This window comes from Gekko japonicus, unplaced genomic scaffold (genome assembly GCF_001447785.1).
Source record: "Gekko japonicus isolate JY-2015 unplaced genomic scaffold, Gekko_japonicus_V1.1 scaffold1155, whole genome shotgun sequence".
NCBI classification, from domain to species: Eukaryota; Metazoa; Chordata; class Lepidosauria; order Squamata; family Gekkonidae; genus Gekko; species Gekko japonicus.
Window position 1 is genome coordinate 39,959 of NW_015166457.1, and position 24,861 is coordinate 64,819.

At 43.2% G+C, this 24,861-nt stretch overlaps 1 protein-coding gene across 2 annotated transcripts in view; it reads right to left on the reverse strand.

The window, feature by feature from the left end:
• GRM1 (glutamate receptor, metabotropic 1) overlaps positions 1–24,861 on the reverse strand; it is a 296,102-nt gene that overhangs the window by 20,925 nt on the left and 250,316 nt on the right. For both annotated transcript variants that reach the window (XM_015412041.1, XM_015412040.1), the window contains exons 5-7: positions 19,901–20,069; positions 14,559–14,685; positions 4,759–5,689 (exon numbers count right to left, since the gene is read on the reverse strand). In XM_015412041.1, coding sequence (XP_015267527.1) covers positions 4,759–5,689; positions 14,559–14,685; positions 19,901–20,069 — 1,227 coding nt within the window. The remainder of the gene's footprint in view (positions 1–4,758; positions 5,690–14,558; positions 14,686–19,900; positions 20,070–24,861) is intronic.

The window sequence follows — 24,861 nt, forward strand, 5'->3', positions numbered from 1 at the left end:
GAACTACAGACCTTTCGGTTTGCAGCCCAGCATTTTAACCTCTGAGCCACTGCGGCCCCTATCTCAGCCTGTAACTGATTGTAAAAATCAATTAAGATTACTCGTGACCATCTTCCAACAAATTGTATAAAGTCATTTTGGAAAGAGAAATATTGAGGCTGTTGTGCCACTGAGATTCTAACAATATTATCTTCAAAATAATCCCACCTAGCTATGTAATAGCCAGTTCCAAACATTCTCTCTTTTTATTGCTCTTTTTATTCCTCTACAGTGTCATGTGGAATATGCCAAACAACAAAAGGCAAGACAATGGTTGCAGGGACTAGAAACTACCTAGAATACCCAAAACATGAAAACTGGCTTTGGGATTGGAAGGAAGAGGCCGTCCTGTTGGAGTGGAGCAAGAAACATTCTCTCTGTGGCAAGTTGTAGTCATTGCTTGGTGAGTTTGGTGCAGTACTGGGTATATAAAAAGATGGGGTTTTGCCTTTTCTATGATAATGGCTTTAAGGACAGATGAAAACAAGGACTAGGCTGCTTCTCTGTAATGTATTCAGTCCCGACCGCGTGGAAAACAGGGTTTCCACGCGGTCCCGCTAAACCTCCGAGCTTCGCTCCAGCGAACAATGGACTAAGCGGATCCTAGCCCACACCAATCCGAGGGCTAGGCTCCCGGCCGAGAGCTCATGGAACTCTTGGCCACTGTAAATAGCTTATTACGGTGTGGGGGTGTATTTTGGGGTGTGGTTTTCACGGAATATAAGCCGGCCTGCGAGCCGGCTAAAGTTGTCTTGTTCTGCACTAATAAAAGTATGAGAGCTGTAATCACTCGTCAGTCTCAGTACTTTTCATTCTCCATGCAAGAAAAAAGGATAGAAAAAAGGACAGGCAAAAAAGGACTTGGCTTCTTCTCCATACACGCTTCTGCCCTAGGCTCACCAGGATAGAGAAGGAGCAGTTGTGGTGGTGAATTAATTGGAAAAGAGGTTAGAAAAAAGGAGGAAGTAAAAAGAGAAGAGCAATGAAGCATAAAAGACAGAATCCCCCAATGTTTAAAAACAGCCTCCTCGGTAGGCTTGACAGTGCCCAGGTGGGAGTGGGGGATTCCCCTACTTTTGTGGGTTCTGGCCTGCCACCGGCCAGCTGGCTTGCAGGGAAAACCCCACCCCCAAACAGACATCTCGATGTGACGTCACTGACATACTGACATCAGTTCCGGAAGTGACACCATTGCAATGGTGACGCTCTACTTTTTGAACAAAACCTCTTTGTAGCCATTTTTATCACGGGGTTTTGCCCAAAAAGTAGAACATCACCCCAACTTCACCAATGCAATGATGTCACTTCTGGAAGTGACATCAGCACATCGGCGACATCCCTGCCCACACCCAGAATGCCCCCCAAATCCCCCCCGCCAGCAGGAGGAAGGTACCTGGCAACCCTACTCCCCAGGGGTGCCAACTGCCCACCACCACCACTGCCTGCTGCCACTCAGGTGGTGGGAATAAAATGGAAGACAAAATTGGAGGCACATGACCTAGAAGTGACATCATCATGTTTGGTGACACTCTAGCATAGAGGCGTCGAAATCAATTGTTACAATATGTCGCTTTGTTGGTCTGGACCACGTGTGCCATAAACGTAATGCCAGGTAATGGAGATATAAACTGTATAAAGGACAGCAGCTGGTAAGCTCTGAGTTGGTGTATCCTCACTAAAAGGCCCCATGGGCTGGGAGGGAGGTACAAACAAATACCCATATAGGCGGACTGGAGAGCCAGCAGTGCTGCACTGGACAGACACTCCCACTGCATATGAGGTTGTTCTGCCATTGTTGTTGTTGTTGTTATTATTATTATTATTATTCCCCTGTACAAGTATGCCCCTGGAAAAGCATTGTGCTCAGGAAATAAAAACTTCCTGGTGGTCCCCGGCCCAAGAGAAGCCTGGCTGTCCTTGACCAGGGCCAGGGCTTTTTCAGTCCTGGCCCCTGCCTGGTGGAACACTCTGCCAGACGACAGCCACGCCCTGCGGGACCTGTTACCTTTCCGCAGGGCATGCAAGGCAGAGATGTTCTACCCGGCCTTCAGCTGAGGACAGCGACAGGGCTTCTTTAGCACCTTTATATAATTTCTCCATCCCTCAAAACCCTCCCCCCAGGCAGGTGGGGGGAGTGGGATTTATTTCCCCCCATCTTATATACTGAAGGTAATGTGTTTTTATTTACTGGAAACTGCTGGATTATTTTAATTCTATTTTAAATTGAGAGCTGTATATTATTTTGTTGTGAGTGTCCCTGAAACCACTCCGGGGAAGGGCGGCCTAGTAAGTCTAATGTTATAATAATAATAACAACAATAATGATAATAATGATAATAATGATAATAATGATAATAATGATAATGATGATAATGATGATAATGATGATAATAATTTCAATTTATGAATCGCCCATCTCTGTAAAAGATGGCTCTGGGCCATATACATAAATAATAAAACAACAGATACAATCATACAACAATCTAATGTACAGTTCAGCATGTAATTAAAAACATAACATCCAAGATGGTGTCCTACTAAATCTTGTTCCCATACTGGAGTGCACTGCTGCCCCACGGGCAAGGCAGGAGGAGGGAGACAGATGAAAAAAAGAGAAACAGGGAGGGTGCCAGAGATGGTCATACCATTGCTGTTATCAACCAAAAGCTCAGTGGAATATCACTGCCTTACAGGCCCCATGGAATTGCATTAAATTCTCTAGGGCCCTGATGGTATTTGGCAGAGAGTTCCACCAGGTTCGAGCCAGGACTGAGAAGGCTTTAGTTGATGACAGCTGGACATCTTTGGGGCCAGGGATCACCAGCAGATTATTCTCTGCTGATTAGAGTGCTCTTCTGGGGTCATAACGGAGGAGATGGTCCCAAAGCTGAAGCCACAATTGGAGTGGCTCTGTCCACTCCTCCCCCCAAGCAGTTTCTTGTTCCCTGCCGTGTACAGGTTGCTCACAGGCCGCATAAGAGCCCTGGATGGGCCAGTTCTGGCCCCCAAGCCTTACATTTGACAACCCTACTCTAGCATTTGTCCAAAACTTCATTGGGAACATCACCTTGAATAATCCAAGTTTGCTGATTCTTTTGCAAAATTAAATTGGGCAGTTCCACTTTTGTTAACAGGATCAGCATTGACTGGCTGTAGTCCTGATGGTTTATTAAAGTATAAATACAATATGAAGGAAGCAGTCAAATGTTGTTGCTATTCATGAAAATCTCAAAGAACTTCTGATTGTGAGATAATATGAGGGTTAATATACACATTCATTTTGGAGGGAACAAAAATTCCACCACAAACTGAGAAATATCTATTTCATACTTTCGTAATTAATTCCCCTCAACCTCATTGCCTAGATAAGTAAAATACAAGAATGGAAAAGTTATGATTAATTTTTGGTAAAGTATTACATGTTGTTATGTCTCTGGGTAGAAGAATTAATGGGATTTTTACCTTGCTGTTGAAAAAAAATGATAAGCTTAACCAGCGGTGTGTTTGTTTGTTTTTAAATGCCAGTACTCATAGATAAGAACGCACCAATTCCACCAATTTCCTCCTCAGGACTTGGGAGAGCCCCTCCAAAAAGTGTTGATACTGGTGAGTAATGTCACAAAAATGCCCTGGGCTTAATCCATATTTAATTATGGCTCTCCTGCATTCACACATTTGTCAAAAAGATATAATTGTTTCAGTTAGTCTGGTAATCTCATCAGTTGGGGATCACTGTTTGAAAGGAGGAAATATATTCGATGAAGATGGCATTGGCTTATATCTGGGTTGAGTGAAGGATCTGGATGCCAGAAGTAATTGGCTGTGTAATATGAACACAGCCAATTACTTATGTCAACAATATGCCCAAAACAGTACTTACAGGAGAGTTTGGGGGAAAGTGCAGAATGGCTAATGACCCTGGGTGTGTGCAATTCACATCACACCCAGGAAGTGATACAAAATGCTGGATTTTGAGGAGTAGTTAGTACCAGTCCACTGGCGATCTCTCAGAATGACAACTGATCTCCAGGTTACAGAAGACTGTATGGCATGATGCACCAATGATGTCCTTCCCCTCTCCTAACCTCCCCAGGCTCCACCCCTAAATCTCCTGGAAATTTCCAACCCAGAGCTTGCACCTCTACTTTCCACTTACCTATCTGTCATAAATTGGACTCACAGAAAGGGTTTAATCATACAAAGCAGCTCTCACAAGATTCAGGCTTTGGGAGTTATCTTTTTTAAGCCTTTGGCTTTATCAAATAAAACTAGGTGTAACTCAGATCACAAATCACAGATCACTAGGAAGGGGCCCATATTTCCATGTAAACAAATCTTAAGCTACTAAACATACACCAGCACTGAGAAAGCATATGGTATTGTTCCAAAAATAAGCTTACCAATATTCTTTCTAATGATGCCCTCATACCAAACTTAAAAGGTGATCATAATTTTGTGTGCCTAACTGTGGATATGGAAAAAGAGAGGAAAAGGAAAATAGAGTATAGGATTGGGAGTTTATTATGAAACAAAGTCATGCAGGTCTTATTACACCTGACACAGCAGAGAAGAACACCACAGATCTACTCTCTTCCATTCTTCCTTATTGTATGTAAACTGTTACAGAATTATAGACCTCGTTGAAGATGAAGTGGTCTGCTGAAAACAGAAAGAGATTATAGAATGAGAAAAAGACTGATGGATACCCAAATTACTTACTTTGGGTTTCCAGTGCCTGGCTTCTTCCTCCGGAATATGCTGAGGAAAGTGTTCGACCTACAAGGTGTCTTGCCATCCCCGACATGCATACGCACCACATCAGAAGTGGTGAAGGCACTACGGACATTCCTTTCAGGTTTGGCAATGATGATGTACATCTTGGGAGTGAACATGCACCCCAAGGCTACTGTCACACTCAGGCTCACCGCAAAGCAAGTAGTTATGATCTCGTAGTTGCTCCCAAAGTAAATAGGCACAAAGGCCAGCCAGATAATACAAGTAGTGTACATAGTGAAGGCAATGTACTTGGCTTCATTGAAATTTGCGGGTACGTTGCGAGTTTTGAAGGCATAGTAAGTGCAACTCATGATAAGCAGTCCATTGTAGCCCACCGGAGCGACCACACCTAAGTTGCTGGTGTTGCAGATCAGGAAGACTTCCTTGATGCTAGGGTAGGAAAGGATTGGCATAGGAGGTTCCATGATGATCAGGGTAATTACCAATGTTAGCTGTACACTGATCAAAATGGAGGCAATGACCACTTGAGCCCAAGCACTCATGAAACGTGGTTTACGGGTACAGATTTTTTTCTTGCTCCCTGCCAGAATGCGTGCAATGCGGTTGGTTTTGGTTACAAGGGCAGAGTAACACATGGCAGAGGAAAGCCCCACAAGGAGGCGTTGGAGGTAGCATGAAGTGACAGTGGGTTTAGCTATAAGGGTAAAGGGGCAGATATAGCCAAGGAATATCCCAGCAAGGATAATGTAGCAGAGCTCCCGGCTTGATGATTTGACAACAGGGGTGTCCCTGTAGAGTGCAAAGATCAGTGTAACAAACATGGTGACCAGGATGCCCAGGCAGGAGAAGACCACAGCCACAATAGACTCTATATCACTCCACTGAAGATATTTTACAGGAATTGGTTCACAGCCTGCAGGACATAGAAAATAAATATATATAAAAATTAGGTTAACAGCTTTTCCACCGCCTACAACATTATTGTATAGGATTGCTGTACACTTGGTAATTCACACATTTTGAATGCCTAAATTACTGAATGTTCAAAGCAGCAGGCACAGAGTCTAGCTAGGGTTTTTAAAGGGTTAGTCATGGACAGAATGTATCTCAGATTGGGGATAGTTCGAAGAACTGCCTAAACCACATACTCCAGGTAGATAACTTCTTATCCTTCAGTTTCTGACATCTAGTACTCCCAAAACCTTTGCCACCCTTAGAATGACTGGATAACTTCCTGGATTTTATTTCGGAACTGATTAATTACATACATTTAAGAAATAGCAAAAAGGTTATATAGAAAGATGGGAACCATTTATTAATTTTTGGACAATGAAATTTTAATTAGATTCAGATGTTAGTAAATTATGGTTTAAGAGAGAAAATATATTTCTCATAAGAAGAAAAGAGCATAAGAGCTCGTTGGATCAGCCCAATAGCCCATCCAGTTCAGCGTCCTGTTTCTCTTGCTAACCAATCAGATACCCAGAAAGACCCACAAGCAGGGGCATAGCCTTCAGCTATCATTGACCCTCAGAAATTGGTATTCAGAAGTATTCTGCATCTGAACATGGGCAATTCCAAGGTATGAAATGCTGTATATTTTACTTCATGAAATGAAACAGTCAGCATTTAGTTTGGTAGATAGTAACTTTGTACGTTCTTTCCATTTCTGAGATATAATACTGAGAGAGAGACGTGCCAGGCAAGGAGGACATAAACTTCAGCTGTGATTCAATGTAGTTAAAAACAAAAATGAGGCAATATTAACCAATTCTTTTCTTTAAAAAAAATCACTATTGGAGTTATTATACTGTTTCTAGCAAATAAGTCTTTGTTGGCTAAAATGACATTTGATAACAGCATCAAAAAAGATTTGAACTAGAACAATGATATTCAGATTGTATGACATAGAATAATATACAGCAATACATCATATTTTGAATTTTTATATATCATAAATATTTTTGTACATAACAAGAATTTTATCAAAGCATACTTTTGATGCTTTGTTATTCTGCCTGGCAATATGTAACACTGTGTACCCAAGCCAGTATAATCATTTAAGGCTATGAGTATATGACCTCAAAAGTCAGAGAACTTTATCAGCTTTAAAGGTAACTGCACTTTACTGTCTTAGCATGTTCATTCTATGTGGCCAATGCCAGATGCTAGTACTGGCTAAAAAGTCATTGTTTCGGAAGCGTAGGCATCAATAGGTATATTGACATTGTGTATTTTCATTATATGTTCATGCTGAGCATAAGAAAAAGACAAATGAGCTGCCAAGAAAATTATGGGTTGGACATTTTCAATCATTGTTGTCACACACAGTTTTACTCCCTCACAATGTTCCAATAGATTCAATACTACTCTATTCAAGCATAAAGACACATGTGGTGATAACTGTTTGTAAGGTTTTGCTTGCTATTTTGGATTCTTAAAACATTTCTTAAGTTTTGGGAACAGACCAATATGTAATCATGACAGTGGATCTGAGCACCATCTTTATAAAGGAAAGTTGCCCTAAGACATTTCCTAAGAACACTTATCTTTTTCTAGGTGTATTAGGTATTTTGATCTGGTAAGTCAGATAAGAGATTTGAGGAGCAATCCTCAGCATGTCAGCTCAGAAATAAGTCCAATATTATTTAACAGGACCTGGTGATGGTAAGTGCTTTCAAGTATCAGGGTTTTCAAGGCATGAGACAAAGAGATGGTTTGTCACTGACTGCCTCTGCTAGTGACTCTGGACTCCCTTAGTGGTTGGTTTTCCATTCAAGTACTAACCAGTGTTGACCCTGCTTAGCTTCCAAGACTGGACTAGCCGGGGCCATCCAGATCAGGATTCAATAAGAATTATTTCCAGGAGAATACCCTTAGGACTGCAGCCTTGTTCTTGAATTCCTCATGCCAGGTATAAGAAACCTTTAGTCCAGGAGCTAAACCTTAACCTCCTTGTATATCCTGTAAGTTAAATGCTATTTGACTTGGTTCAAGAGATTCCACCAAGGAGTTCAAAAAGGCAGCTCAGACTCAAGACATGACTGAATGTATTTTGTAAGTTAGTCTGAGTTCTTTAGCTAATAAATGATTCCTGTCACCAGATTATGGTCAGAACATGTGAGGTTATTGTAATATATTATGAATGTAAGCCTAATAACTAGAAATATAATTCAAATGATATTTAGGGGATGGGTAACACATTCATATCTGCATGCTCCCTCTTCCCACACCAGCACAGCTCATAGGGAGAAAGTAACATTGTCCCCAAAGTCCTTACTGAGGAATTACTCACATATTGATGTTTGAGAGGGAGGGTGTTTTAGAAAGAAAAAAATAGAAAATCTAAATTGGTACACTTGGACTACCCTGAATCTACTGTGTTGCAGACTAGAGGGGGCTGAGCACACACTTATAGCTGGTCCCCAGAGGCAATTCTTTGGGTACCTGATGCCATCTTCTAGCTCCAGGTGCCTCACCAAGATGGCATGGCCCACTGTGACAAAGGCAGCTGATAAATCCAGTAGGAGCAACAAGGAGGCCTGGCCTTTGTCTATAATTAGACAGAGGTTGTAAACGAAAGCCAGCAGAGACATCTCCATCCCACAGCCTGGTCCGGAAAAAAACTGAAAAGGGTATCCAAGAAAATCTGGAGTAGGTCTGCTACTGCATTCTCAATCACGTTGCCAGGATGGGCAGATTAGAGAGACAGCAATAGTTGGGCACATCATTTTTTCTGCAGTGATGGTTTTAGTAGCAGATGGATAACCACCTCTCTGAGTGGCTGAGGGAAGGTACCCTGAGTTAATGATTGATTTCTAATAGATACTAAGAACTCAGTGATGTGGTCTTTACATGGTTTTAGAAGTCACGTTAGGCAAGGATCTAGGGAACAGGTAGTGGCCTTCATGGATCCCAGGAGTCTGTCAACATCTTTCATGGAAACTTGGTCAAGGTGGTGCATAAGTAGAATAGGTGGTCTATTAGGTATTTCTCCTGGTGAACCTATGTTGCAATAGGCACCTTTGCAAAAGTATCACAACTAATTGATTGTTCCTCATACAATTGAAGGCTCAGTTGTAGGTGTCAGCAGATGCCATTTTACCTTAAACGATTGAGATGGTTGATCCAGATGGTCAGCTGTGTTGGTGTGAAGCAGTAGAACAAATTTAGAGTCCATCCAACAGTATCAGAGAAGTAACGTTTCTTTGCCAACACTGCTGCTTCATAGGTGTTACATTGAGCTTTATAACGTCATCTGTCAGATTCAATACAAGTTCTCCCCCTACCTCAGTACAAATGATCTGGTCACCTGGATCCATGGTAACATAAGACTAGGCTCCTGTAATGCAGTCTATATACGTTTCCCCCTGAAAGTCAATCTGGAGACTTCAGTTGATGCTGCAGCTCAGTTAATATCAGGAACCAGACAGAGTATCAATATTATTCCGAATCTGCATTCACTCCATTGTTTGCCCATCAGTTACCGAGCTTAGTTTAAGGTATGGGCTAGCACATACGAAACCCTCCATGGCCTTGGTCCCTCATATCTATGGGATTGCCTCTCCCTCTACACTCTGCCATAACAGCATTGCTCATCTGAACATGGATTTCTACAGATGCCACACTGCAAATGAACAAAATGTACAAGTGCCCGTACATGTGCATTCTCTGTTCTGGCCCACAGTTTGTGGAATGGTCTGTTTGATGAGGTCAAGAAGGCTGCCCTCTTGAATTTTCACAACCTATGCAAAGCTGATTTATTCCCAGAAGGCTTTCTGTACAGGCAATATGGCTGCACTGTTATGATGTGACTCAGAGAAAGACATGGGGTGAAGGGTTAGGCGTTGTAGACTATACCACTGTGCATCATTTGGTGTAAGTGGGCTCCTACAATGTAGTGTTTGCTTTCGTTTAACATGTCATGTTAATCCTTATAGTGCACCTCACCTCTGGTTGATTTCCCAGATCTCTACAAGTCAAATGACTATTGCACTGGATGTCCAAATCTGTTGATTCTACTGATTTATTCTATGTAATCCACCTTGAGTTCCAGTGAGAAAGACAAACTAGGGTCCCGATCACACACAGAATTAGCTGCACGATAGGCATGAATGCTGGGCGGATTTTAAAGGCACGATCACACGGGAACATCTGGCAAGCGTCCTGCACCCATCGGCAACCCGTTTCGCTGCACCGAAGAAGTGGAGTAAAAAGACACCGGGGAAAGTCCAGTAGCAAATGGGTTGCTACGGGCCACAGATGGACTTTCCCCTGTGTGATCACTCCATAGTGCTCTCATGGCGTCAGGATGGTCTGATCAGGCCATCCTGACTTCGTGCCATTGTTTTCCCCCCTTCTCAGTATGCGCATCATCGCATACTGCCGTATGAAGCCCTAAGTGTGGAGATGCGATTCATTGATCCTCCGTTTAAGCAAATCGAAAACCCCCACCCAACTCACCCGCGATTGCGTCTAATCGTGCAGTGGCGGGCTATGCCCACAGCTTCAAAGAACTGTGTGATCACGCAACTGCGGGTCAATTTCCTCCAGAGTAAATAGCCTTGCTTCCCCCGCACATTATCTCACGCGTGTGACCGCGACTTATAAATAATGTAAGCAAACTGTTTTGTTTAGACTTTTACTCCTAGTCTCCCAGACACTATCATGTGGGTGCATCGTTTGTACTGTCTGTTGGTGTAAGTGGGCTCCTACAATGTAATGTTTGCTTTCGTTTAACATGTCATGTTAATAATTATAGTGCACCTCACCTCTGGTTGATTTCCCAGATCTCTACAAGTCAAATGACTATTGCACTGTCCTTTGGATGTCCAAATCTGTTGATTGTACTGATTTATTCTATGTAATCCACCTTGAGTTCCAGTGAGAAAGACAAACTAGGGTCCCGATCACACACAGAATTAGCTGCACGATAGGCATGAATGCTGGGCGGATTTTAAAGGCACGATCACACGGGAACATCTGGCAAGCGTCCTGCACCCATCGGCAACCCGTTTCGCTGCACCGAAGAAGTGGAGTAAAAAGACACCGGGGAAAGTCCAGTAGCAAATGGGTTGCTACGGGCCACAGACAGACTTTCCCCTGTGTGATCACTCCATAGTGCTCTCATGGCATCGGGATGGTCTGATCAGGCCATCCTGACTTTGTGCCATTGTTTTTTTTCCCTTCTCAGTATGCGCATCATCTGGCCAGGGTCCAGCCTACCTGAGGGACTGCCTTTCCCCATGTGTTTCCCCAAAAGCACTACGGTCGGGGGTCCAAAACTTGTTGGTCACCCCGGGCCCCAAGGACACCAAACTAGCTGCAACCAGGGCCAGGGCTTTTTCGGTGGTGGCTCCTACCTGGTGGAATGAGCTCCTGGGGGAGATCCGGGCCCTGTGGGACCTTATGCAGTTCCGCAGGCCCTGCAAGATGGAGCTCTTCCACCAGGCCTTTGAGTAGGAGCCGCCGCCCCACTATACCATCACCGTCACGGTTGACGAGGCCCTGAGGAAGAACCTGGAAATTGTAAAGAAGATCCTGTAAGCCGTCTCCATTGGGCACAAACATCATGGGAAGTACTATCTGGAACTGTGTTGATTCCATCTTTGGACTTATGATATCAGAAATTGACTGAGCACCATTGTTTTAAATGTTGGATGTTTTACCATGTATTATATGTTTTAAAGTTATTGTGTATAACATGTTTTAATTATGGCATGGTTATTACCTTGCCCTTGTTAGCCACCCTGAGCCCATTGGGGAGGGCGAGATACAAATGCGAAAAATAATAAGTAAATAAATAAATACTGCCGTATGAAGCCCTCAGTGTGGAGATGCGATTCATTGATCCTCCGTTTAAGCAAATCGAAAACAAACATAAAAAACCCCCACCCAGCTCACCCGCGATTGCGTCTAATCGTGCAGTGGCGGGCTATGCCCACAGCTTCAAAGAACTGTGTGATCACGCAACTGAGGGTCAATTTCCTCCAGAGTAAATAGCTTTGCTTCCCCCGCACATTATCTCACGCGTGTGACCGCGGCCTATAAATAACGTAAGCAAACTGTTTTGTTTAGACTTTTACTCCTAGTCTCCCAGACACTATCATGTGGGTGACATGCCCCGAGAGGGCCGTTAGAGATCCAGGAGGTTCTCTTGTAAGACCGTCTGCCATGTAGCTCCTGTCACACTCAGTCCATGAGCTCACTATCAGGAGTCTGCATGGCTGAGCCAGCTTGGGCTGATAAAATATATTTATGGGGAGAATAGGATTGTGGCATGGAGGACTAATTGGCTATATATAAAATTGAGACAGACCCTGAGAAGCCTAATTACCAAAGAATCTTGGTGATGCAATGACTACATAATTGCTAGCTCTGAGAGAATTGCGTGTGTGTGTGTGTGTGTGTGTTTTAATTTAGGAAGTTGCCATATGAACACACAGAACTATATAGGGCTATCTCTTGCTTATTGTCTCTTGTATATTTATTAATTTAAATTGTTACATTTCTTTGCACATAGGTGACTTTCCTATACACGATATGCTACTTAGAAGGACCCATAAGGGCAGTATTGGGATGAAAGCCAAAAAAGTTTAGCACTTTTAAATTCCATTGATTTCATTAGCAATGTCAGACACGTGCTACCATATTTTCCACTGAAATCAATGGGTTTTGGTTGGATTTTGTACTTTTCTGCAAAGACGGATGCTCTGTTAAGGAGGCATTCCTTGGTTTCGGCTATCACTTTGAACATATACACTTGACTGCTTCAAAAACTGGGTGGTTTGTAAGGTCACACTGGGAAGATAAAACAGTCCTGCAGCCATGCCAGTCAACTCCCAAACTTGTCATAGTCATCATGACCTGGGTCCAAACCAAACAGATCCTGTGGTACTGCCAGTACTGCGGGGACCTCTTGTCTCTGCTTGTTGTTGGACAACAGAGCCCCCCCCCCCTCTGAGCAGCAACCTGTCGGGAACTTGCCTGGGAAGTGAAGGACCAGACCCCCCCAGTGGTTTGCCAGTTTTCTCCTTAGCCTACCAAAGACAGGTGTGAAAGTACATATGCTGTCTGTTGCTCTGTACCTTGCACACAGCATTTCCATCTATGTCCCATCCACGCTTTTAATTAGGGGTTTTATCATTCCAGCTTTATAATAGCCTGCTCTGATCTGACATCTGTTTTATGGATAGTTTGATGCTATTCATGTCCATGGGTTTATTTTAATGGCTTGTTTTTTATATTTATGGGAGAGAAGGTGGCATGGTACAGCCCAATCTCATCAGATCGTGGAAGCTAAGCAGGGTCAATAATTGGATGGGAGACCACTGAGAAAGACTGTGCAGATGAAGGCAATGAAAAACCATCTCTGATTGTCATTTGTCTTGAAAGCTCCTTGCCGGGGTTGCCATAAGTTGGTTGCAACTTGACAGCACATAGGTATGTTTCATGATTTATTATTTTAATTGTAAGATGCCTCCAACCAGCTTCTGAAAGGGTGGCACAGGCATCTCATAAAGAAATAAATAAATGTGAAAACACTGAATTCTATGTATTCTTACTTGGAAGTAAAATCCACTTGATTCAGTGGAACTTCTGTCTGCATAAAGATGCATAGAATTGAGTTGCACAACTGCAATTGTGTGCATGCTGTATACACATAAGAGCAAGACCTGTTTTGTTCAGTAGAACTCTAGAAAAAATATCCCTAGCATCAAGTTTTAAGTGCCAGTTTGTGATGTAATGTTCCCTGTTAATACAAACAGACCATTTTTCTGCTTTCAGCTATAGTAAAGAAAATATATGCCTGTATTGCAATGCAAAACTGCTGGAACCACAGGTGAATTGGAAACTTAGGTGCATTTCATATTCACCCACATTGACATGGAAGCCACTTCTCACTGGTGTAATCCTGTGTGGTTGCAGAATATGGCTGTGGCCACATCAGTAGTTCGCACTGATATTGTAGTGGTATCTTTGTGGATTTAAAGAGCAGGATCAGACTACAACATTTGCCTTCTGTGTCTCAGTTGTTGGCACTTGGTTCTGGCCTGTCCTTGAAGTGGAGTAAATGGACGCTGGGGAAACTCTGGTCTTTAAATATGCCAATGTTTCCACTCTGCTTTTCTGGACGTCTGAACACCCGCCAGGAGCTGAAGCCAGACAGGAAGTCTGAACCATCAGATCTGTTTCTGCCAGGTTTTTTTTTTAGAAGCCCCTGATAACCGCATAAGCACATATGTGCATGTGCCCACCTGTATTTTTAAAATATTAACTGGAAAGCATGCTCTGTGGTTGAGGTGTTGCAGTAATGTGGATGCCTCACCACCGAACGAGTGTGCAGGAAAACTGCCTCAGGGTGTGCAGTCTGGTCGGACCTTCCTGCAACAATTTAAACTGGTGCACTTAGAGGTGCACCCAAACTGTGACAAACTTCCAGTGTGACCGCAGCCTATGTGTGAATCCCAGAAGCATGTCAGTGGAGCTGGCTGTGCCTAACCAAGTGGGACAACAATGATTGACCAAGAGAGACCCACACGATGCCACCTATTTTGTCCTGGTACCTACATGCAGATCCAAATTTTCAACCAAGAACAGAAATCTAAAAGATGCCCAAAGGTTTATCAAGCAATACAGGTAAATAGAATATTTTGAGTGAATCACTCTGATGCTTTACTTTCTCATACTGTAAAACAAATATTGGTGTGCACAGGGAATTTGCTTTAATCTCTCTATTCCAGGACTAGTGAGAAATTATTACAGAAAATAATTGTCCTCACCTGTCAGGTCAACATTAGGCCACCATCCCAGTTCACAAGCCTTACATGTGAACTCGTCCTGAACAAATTCGTTCTCCTTGCAAGCCGTGCAAATCCAGCAGCAACTCACTTCCCCCTTCCTTATAACCTACAAGACATTTTTTAAAAAATAAATGAGAATCGTCAGAGTGCATATCTGTATAGTACTATTATACGAAGAACCACAAACATAGTCTCAGCTAATGTTAACAATGGGTGACTGTTGAAACCTGTATTCCTGACACAGTTCATTTGGGCTACAACGAGTTCTTAAAAGTAAAAGTTTTCAAAGCATTTCCAAAACAATTTCCCCCCTGAACTGAAAATGAATACAATAAAAGTTAATTGGCACTTAGTTAACAGGAAAGCTCAGTTAACTGGTATGCTGGGTTCTGTTCTACTTGTTGGGCGGCAGCCACGTAAAAGCTTTGATAACTGGCATATTTGATTCACTAGGACCTCCAGTCCCGATAGATAGGGTTAACAAAGGTTCTGTTGCTAAATAGTCTGGATTTTAATTGCTTTTAGACAGTCAAGGGAATCTGCAGAAAAGTAAAAGTGTTCCTGTTATCACGCATTGTGGGTTTCTGTTGTGCTAATACATGAATTTTCCTCTGGTGCAAAAAAACCTTCCTTTTGTGTAAGGAGTCTCCTAGCACTAGAACAAACCCCTTTCACTTACCAAAGACTCTTTTGCATTGGAAGAAGTCTCCACCATTAGTGGATCCAATCCTCTCTAATTAGAAATTTTAGAGGCGTAGCCATGTAAGTCTGTTGCAGAAAAACAAGCAGGAATCTTGGACACCCTGAACACTAACAAATGTTATTCTAGCATAAGCTTTTGTGGACTACAGCCCACTTCTGGAATCTAGTCTATGAACGTTTATGTTGGAAAAAGAATGTGTTTGTCTTTAAGATGCTGCAAGACTCTGGTCTGTATTCACAGAACCCTGTACATAGATATGCATTACTACACATACTATGCGAGCATCAGTTATGCAGATTTACTTGCTATACAGACATAGCTGCATTCAGACATTAGAGACAAGCATCAGTTTGAGATAAGAAAAGGCAAAGTTCTTGGGCTCTTATGCTCCCCCAGTCTTATGAATGAGCCTGGACTTTGCTCTCCCCATGTGCAGCACTAAAACTGCAAATCAATCAAAAAAACTTCAATAAGCCTCATTTTTTGTGACATCCAAATGTGGTGGCAAACTAAGGTTCTAAATCAGGACTAAACTTTAGTAAACAAGAAATAAATTGTAATTTGTTAAAGTGTCTGACTGTCATATCTATTCCAGCAACCTGTTGTCATATGTACTGGTAGCTGTCTTTGTGTGGCCACCACAATCTAGTAGAATCATAGAATCACAGAGTTGGAAGGGGCCATATAGGCCATCTAGTAGTACAACCTCCTGCTCAATGTAGGATCAGCCTGAGCATCCCTGACAAGTGTTTGTCCAGCCGCTGCTTAAAGACTGCCAGTGAGGGGGAGCTCACACCACCTCCACAATTAGTTGTGAAGTACCAAATGCCTTCCTTTTTCCTCATCCTGAATCTACTGCCCATGGATTTCATTGGGTGCCTCTGAATTCTAGCATTATGAGAGAGGGAGAAAAAGTTCTCTCTATTCTCTTTCTCTACCCCATACATAATTTTATGCCCCCTTTAGTCATCCTTTTTCAGTTCAGTTTATTTAAATACATGATGGGTTTGAAAAGCATTAATGAAAAAAAAAATTAAAACTGCCACATACAATACCAAGATCAACAAAATGGAATTATGTGTCATTATAATCCAGCACCCTAAAATTCTTGCACACATTTCACAATAAGAGGGGGTTACTTATTTGAAGACTTAACCATTTTTTTTTCTAAATGGAAGATCTCCAGTCACTTTACTGGCTTTTATAATAAACTTGGAAACTGACATGTCTTAATTTCATTTTTTTCTCCCTTGGTGGAACACTTAGTGTTTCCAAGTTACTTTAGCCATGCTATTTGATCCTCATGAAATGTTGCTTTATACCAAATGGGCATGGCAGGTGGCAAATTGCTTTTAGGTAGACACAAATGCAGTCAGCAGGTAGAAATTTTGTTTGCAACTTTAAAAATCCTGCAATGTGGAATTATTGGTCATAAACAGTACAGTGCATGTTTCAGTCTCCATCCATCCCTTCCCCTGAGAACTGCTGTTATGCTAGGTATTGATTTTGTGCAGCAGATTTTATATCACACACACATTATGGTCTGCCCTTGGAGAAAAGGCTAAGGAAATTCGGTAAGAAACTGGTGGGATTCATTTTCCTCACTATCAGTGCCATCCTAAGCAGTCACTGGGCTTAGAATGATATAATATCACTTAGGATGGCACTGTAAATTGCCGAATATCACAACTGGAACCTGCCCAAATGTAGGTCATGAATCTTTTCTCTCCAACTGTACTGGTTAGTTGCTGTCAACAGGAGAAGGTCCAGCGGGTTGGTTACCCTCCTCCAACATTGGTCAAAAGTACAGTTATTAGCCTAGCTTGCTTCTCCATACATCCGATGGTTTGGCAATGATGCACTTTGAGGCACTGTTCATCTCACCCACTCCTAGTTGTCGATGAAGAAGTATCTTTTGCTTGCACTTTTGAACTATTCTCAATAAATCCAGCTAGCTAATGTAACAATATACAAGTGTGACCATATTAATTACTGTTCTTCTGACCCATATCTAGTAACGACTCCTAGCAAAATCTAGTATATGGCATGGGGGTGGTGGTGGCAGTGATGACAGTAGAAGCCATCCTTGGTGCCCTACAGAACTAAACCAAAACCAGACTCAATGGAGCTGTGAATGCAATCTTTAAAGAGCCACATACCAGCCAGCTGGTCTATGGTAGCTGGACCTTTGATTGCTAGTCATCTGACAATCAACTGTTAGCTCTACCCTTGGGGTGGGAAAGAGGAGTGGCAGAGCAGAACTGCTTTAAGGCTGCCATTGTTCCCTCTTGGACTACGCCATAGTCCCCTGGGGCTTCTTGGTAAAGGGAGGTCACTGGGTATGCTCGAGGCATGGAAAAGGCCTTTAAAGAGGCCTCAGTGAGGAGGCCAAGGTGGGTGCACCAGCTTTAACACCCAGCTCAGAAGGGAATAAAGCTAGGGGAAAATTGATGGGATACCTTCTCCATAAGAGGGCAAGGTAAAACCCTGGAGCACAACAGCCATGGCCTGGGACCTGACATGACACAAGATTAATCTGAGTACTTGTGACTTTTCAAATACATAAATCTTTAGTTCTCACAATTGTGGAAAAATAATTGGAAAGACAGAAACATCCCAAGTAGAGTTGATAGACCATTCTTCTCTTTCCCAAGGTTTTTCCCCTGAAGCTTTCCTCTCTTTCCCAGGGAATAAGTTACTTATGACCCCACTTTACCTATGTCATGAAATGTATAGGTTAAGACCAAATCATAAGCTCTAAACCAGAATTCCTGATTAAAATTCAGCTCAGACATAGCTTGACTGAGTTTTAGTAAGCACATCTACAATATGGTAATAATACATCAGCCTTTCTTCATAATGGAAAGGATTCTGAGATGATACATTTGGGGAGCTTAGGGAGAGTGCTATATCATTGTGAGATGCTACTTCCATTTTGCAAATATATATTCAAATCTACTTGTATATGTATACATAGAATCTGGGTACCTTTCTTTTACGCCAAGTTTAGATTTTTTTTTCTTGCACTGAATTCTCACTGCCCCAGTTTCTTGTGTCCTGCCCATACTCCAAGGAGCTCAGGATTCTCTCCTCCATTGTAGCCTACACACAGTCCTATGAAGTTGCCTTGCTTGAAATAGAGTGACTGTTCCATGGTCACAGAGTGATTTTCATGGCTCTATGGGGATCTGAACCAAAGTCTTCCCTGTTCATGTCCAACCCTCTAACCATTACACTATTTGTCTGTTGTGAAATATGTAGACAGGTTTGAGGTTGTTGATAGCCCCATAAGCGACCATTGCCCATTAAGACTTATACTTAACCTCAATGAAACCAGTTCCAGAATTTGCTGAAGGTATTCTTCCGAGATATAGGAGACTTAGGTGGTCAGAGGAACTAAATATTAAATTAGCTCAAACCCTTGCTAATCCAGAGATGGAATCTATGAAGGCAGTTCTTTCTTTGCCAGATAAGGACGCTATTAAAACTTTTCAAGCCATAAACGACTACCTTAAACCCTTTTTTATTAATAGCAGGCCAATTAACCCCTTACCTAATGGTAGTAACAGCTGGTATGACCAGGAATGTAAGGCGATTAAAAAAGTTAACGTCTCTAATGAGACTGGTAAGACGGAACAATTATGATCATTTGATGCCTCACCTCTTGAAACTTAGGTCTTATTATAAAAACTTAATAAAACTAAGAAAAGGGACTATGCTAAATCTTTATGGAATGAACTTGAACTCAAGGAAGGATGAAGCACGCTTCTGGGATATTGTATCCAGTGGCTTAAATAGCTCCTCCCGGCAGGCAGTGGCACATATTTTCCCCAAAATTTGGGTACAGCATTTTAGCAGGGTTTTTGGGTCTTGTGCCCCTTTTTGCCCTGTAGTGACATCCCAGCCTCAGAGATCCATCTCAGGTATCCCAGATCTCCCTGAATGGGCCCCAGTCTCAGAAAGGGAGATCAAAGGTATAATTAACTCATTGGCTTCAGGGAAGTCACCTGGGCAAGACCTGATTCTGTCAGACTTTTATAAAGCTTTTCCCACATGGTGGTCATCCATGCTAGCTACGGTTTTTACACAAATTAATGCACAGGTTTAATCCCTTCTGGTTGGAAGTTAAGTATTATTGTCCCCATTCACAAGAAAGGGGACAAAACAGACCCACGAAACTACAGACCAATAAGCCTGATAGATATAGCAGCTAAGGTTTATAGTAAATACCTGTTGTTCAAGTTGGATGACTGGGTCTTTGAGAATCACATCATCCACCCCCATCAAGCAGGGTTCAGGAAAGGTCTTTCTACAATTGACCACAGCCTTACTCTTCACCAGCTGGCTTATGCAAGCTTAAATGGTCCCACTAAGTCTCTATACGTAACGTTTGTAGACTTGGCTGCGGTGTTTGACTCCATCGATACGAATAGACTTTGGCAAAAACTGGCAGACCTGAATATTGATAAGCAGTTGCTATTCTTATTACGTGAACTGCATACAGATATTAGTGCCCAGATTAGAGTTGGAATGTCGGGGTCTCTAACTAACTATTTGTCTGTCATCTCATGTTTCATTAGTAAATCTTCTTTCTATAAAGCAAGATATGGCAACCTACCTTAATCTGACCTTTCAAACAGGGGTCACTGCACACTGATCGGACCATTCCACTTTTGTTCATCTGAATCCGATTATCATCAATATTCAATACCCCTTCGTGCCAGGTGCCAATATAAACATAGTCATAATGCTGATACCCTATGTGCTGCAGGTTCATGATGTCGTACCTGAAGAACAAATCAGATTGATGGATGCCAAGTTATATATTTCCAAAATGATTAGGTCTCTCACTCCACTCCTACTGCATATTCAATATGGAAAATTCTGCCTATCCCCAACAACATGGAACCCCAACAAGATGGAAAACTCTGCCTATCCCCAACAACATTCAATATCACAGACAGATGCTGATTAGTAAATCTTCTTTCTATAAAGCAAGATATGGCAACCTACCTTAATCTGACCTTTCAAACAGGGGTCACTGCACACTGATCGGACCATTCCGATCGGACCATTGTTCTAGCCACTGCTTCCTTCCAATTTGCTGAATCAGTTTTGGACAGTTAAGTCTTTGGCCATAAAAGCAAACTAGATGACTAAAGAGGGTATCAGATTCCAAGTACAAGTGCTTTATCCAATCACCTATGTGACTGGGGAGAGAGCTGTTCAGTGGTGGTCCTTTGGACTTAAAGATTTATTTAAAATATTTATGTCTTGCATTCTCAACCAGTAATTTCCAAGGCAGTATTATTATTTCTAGATCCTAATGAGGAATTAAAAAGGTAAAGGTTCCCTTGCTCAAAAGCCAGTCGAGTCCGACTCTAGGGCTGCAGTGCTCATCTCCGTTTCAAAGCCGAAGAGCCAGCGCTGTCCGAAGACATTTCCGTGGTCATGTGGCTGGCATGACTAAACACCAAGGCGCACGGAATGCTGTTACCTTCCCACCGAAGCGGTACCTATTTATCTACTTGCAATTTCTTGCTTTCAAACTGCTAGTTGGCAGGAGCTGGAACTAGAGATGGGAGCTCACTCCATCATGCGGCACACCCGGGTCTCGAACTGCTGAACTACCGACCTTCCACAGCCTGCAGTTCAGCGTCTTAACCACTTGAGCCACTGCAGCTCCTAATGAGGAATTAATAGTTATCTGTTTTTTCAAAGTCTAAGCAAAATGGGGATTCTGGTGTGCATTAGTGGTGGCGGTCAGGATTCTGTCTTTGGGTTAGATTAACTAGTGTGATGCAAAATAATGCAATAGCTACAATTAAAGTTCATTGTTCAATCTACACTGGTTGCACGTGAACTTGTGGGCCCAATTCAAGGTTGGTAGCACAGAAAGAAGGCACAAGATGTGCCATAATTTCACAGCCTGTAACCATGATGTCTTGTGGGGCAGAGAAAACAATGCAATTTTTTTTAAAAGATCTTATGAAGTAAGAAATGAGGGAAAGTGACATAAATACAGGTACGGTTTGCTTGTGCTGGGCAAAGCACACATTAATCAGCTAATTAGTGCTCACTTCATTACTCGTAACCTTTCTTTCTCAGTTTCTGTGCTCATTTTGATTCAGTCACCATCAGGAGGAATGTCAAATGCCATGCCCCCAGCCCCACTCTCTAACAATGTAATGTAATTGTATCCTGGGCCTATCTTAGCCTTCCCCCCCCCCCATCACTCCAGGAAGACCATATCCCTCAGGGATACAAAAATGACTGTAACTAATCTTTTACTTTTGTCCCAGCTCTGCCATGGCGGGCCATAGCCAAGCTGCCCCTGTGGCCTTGAAGCCTGCCATAAGCCCCTGTCTCAGTCCAGGCCCCGCACTCACCAGAAGGAGAAAATTGCCGATGGGCAACGCGGGGAGACTGGGGGTCGGTGAAACTAACCATGCAGGCACGGCATGCTGGTGGCCCAGCGCCCTCGGTCCCTTCAATGCCGCAGCCTCAGCCATGCCACTCCCCGGCAGCAGGATTGTGCATTCTACCATGCCCCCGAGACCATCGCCTGGGCCTGGCAAGTCCCCTGGGTGCCAAGAGGCCAGTTGATGAAGGGGAAACTCTGGTCTGGAACAGGGAAGCACCTGCCAACTCCTCTCAGGACAACACAGAAATGCCCACACTTGGTGGGCCCAAAGGGTGTCAGCAGTAAAGAAGAGGGGCAGGGCTACAAGGGGGTGGGCTGAGGAGGAGGAGTGGGGAGAGGGGTAGGGGATGGTCAAGGAGGACAGGAGACTGGAAGCTCAGTCTGCTGCATGACAGAAAGAGGGAAGCAGCAGGAGCCCCAGCTGGGCAGGAGGAGGGTGGTGAAGTAACCTCCTCCCCTGGCCCTTATCTGAGACCTCTGGAGGCTTCCCCATGGGGGGGGAGGGGCAGCAATCCAAGGGGGTTATAAGACAGAGGTCACGGCATCTGGCAGAAAGGCCCCAGTAGTGGAGGCAGCTTCTGACAACTTTATTTAAAGATTTTCACTAAACGGAAGAAATAGAAAGACTCTCAGTCTTATAATAGGAGGTCGGGGATGGTCAGTTAACCAGTTTCAGATACTTAGATGGGAAACCTGTTACCCTTTTCCAATTTGTTTCCCAAAAGACAGCCCTTTGCCTGCTTCACTACAGGCCTGGCATTACATCAGAGCATCAAGTTCCTGAGCAAAAGACAAACCTGCAACTTGATGGGAATGCATACAGACCATGTTTAGAGTGTGTGGGTGGGGATGCAATTTAAAATGCTAAAAGCAGTAGAGGTGATGGCCATGAGCACCGAGATGGCTTGAAAGATGGCTAGACAAATTCATGGGAGAAGTCCATCAACTGCTACTGTGTGTAGGGTTGCTCCACTCCCCAAATCTCCAGGCATTTCCCAACCCAGAATTGGCAGCTTTATGGTCACTAAAGGGAACCTCCACCTTCAAAGGCAGTAAACCTCCAAAACTCAGTGCTAAGAGGCAACATCAGAGGGAATGCCTTGGCCTCTGTGCCATGTGGTGGGCCACTGTGTGAAACTAGGATCTAGCATTTAGTATGCTGATCTAAATAGACCACTGGTCTGATCTGACAGGGCTGTTCTTATATCCTTGGGTTCTTAAAAGGCACATGTAGTGCTGAACCCTTCTCTTGCTTGTCTTCTTTCTCCTTTCATTAATCCCTCCAATCACTTTTATCCCTGCCAGGCTCACTTCCAGTATCAGAGCATGGTTGCTAGAAGGGTTTTTTTTTGGGGGGGGGGGTTGCAAGACTTTATGAGAAGGAAGCCACAGGAAGGAAAAGTTTCAATAACCCCCACCCCACCCTTTTGCCCCTTTAAATTGTGTTCTACTCCTTCTTTTACACGTGAATGGCGCAGAACAGCATTTAAAGCCATAAATCTGCAATATGCATGACCATCCTTTTCCCACGAGCCCTTTCCCTTCTGCCCTCTTTCCTGTAGGTGTTATGTCTTCGGATACTGTCTGACGCCAGCCAGAGGCAGCTAGAGCTTCAATCCAGAAGACAATAGGGACTAGGCTCCTGAACTACAAGTAAGGAGCCAATAGGGACATTGGCGGGGAGTTCAAACCCGCAAATAGGACTTAGGGGTGTCCCTCCACAATGATATAAAGTTGGCCATCCGGCCGTTAGTTTCTGTTCCATGTGTTAAGTACTAATAAACGCATCTTATCAGATGTCGTGGTCCACATCCTGATGTATCGAACCCAGTACTTTTCAGTAGGGGAGCTGGAAGCCACTCCTTGGTTTGCCAGAAGAGCCACTTATCTCTGTCAAACATGCAGAGGCCCAAACAGTATTTGCCGTGATTTAAGGACGTTTCATGTGATGCAGTCACAGAATCCTTGACATAAATTAATCACAGAGTTGCATTTAATTATGAATGAAAGGCAGCTTTGCAAGCATCTCATGACCACTTAGCAATCGGGGTGGAAAATCTGCTGCTCACCAGCTCAAAGGAAGTAGAATAGGCTAGCCCAAGACAAATGCAAAGTTACCACCTGTGGCTGCTGAAGACAATCCAATTGCACCCTCTTCCCACAGTCCTTGGTCCCAGCTTCCTTGCTCACTGAGACATATTAGCATTAAACTGCAGAAGTCTTTTGGTGCCACTTTGGCAAAAGAAATTATTGAGAGTAATAATTTCAAGCTGGGGGAAGAAGAAGTAGGACTGAAGGAGCAAACTGAGGGAAGGAGGAGGGACCACCACTGAGTCTGTTTTAGACAGACAAACTGGCTGTTGAGAAAGCAAAAGGGAGAAGAAAAGGTTCTTGTGGGTGGCAGGCAGCAGAGTGTTTTTATTCAGAATGAGAAGAAAGCTCCTGCTGGAAACTGTGATTTTTGTCCGGAAATTGCAAGAGGCATAGTTCTTCCTGGGCAGCTACATGGCCTATCTGCTTGGTGATTTCAGGTGAGGCCGTTTTTCCTCCCTGTCACATCCCAGTGCCTTGCTTGAAATGGAGTGACTTGGGAGAAAAAAGAGCAGACAAGCATTTGTGCCCTGAATAATAATGACAAATATGCAAAGCACAGTGATTCTGAGGAGGCAAAAGACAATGTTTTCAATCTCCCCCCTCACCTGATGTTGAAATAAGATAACTCCTTTCCCCCTTGACAATCAAACATTATCTTTTATTGCCCAGGCAAGCAGAGCTCTGATTCAAATCAGGACTCCTAGGAAATGGGGACAGGGAGATTCAGCATTCCTCCCTGGCCCGAAACAGCCTTGGGGAAAAGCTGTTCACCCTCTTTGGGGAAACTTACCTGCAGACATCAGTACACATAGGTTTTCCCAGTATGGCAAACAGCAGCTCACTTAGGTTTGAATGTTTAAAGAATGCTAAGTTTCACTTCAGCTCCAAAGCCTGGAACTTTCATTTCTCCACAGTCATCTATAACCTTCCTTTAGCCATTTAATAATGCTTTTCCCCCCAAAGCACCAATATAAAATATGCATACATTATGCATGCCATGAAAAGATCATCCTGCATCTCTCCCCATCCTTACTACTCTCTTTAGTGTTTGCTTCTTAGTT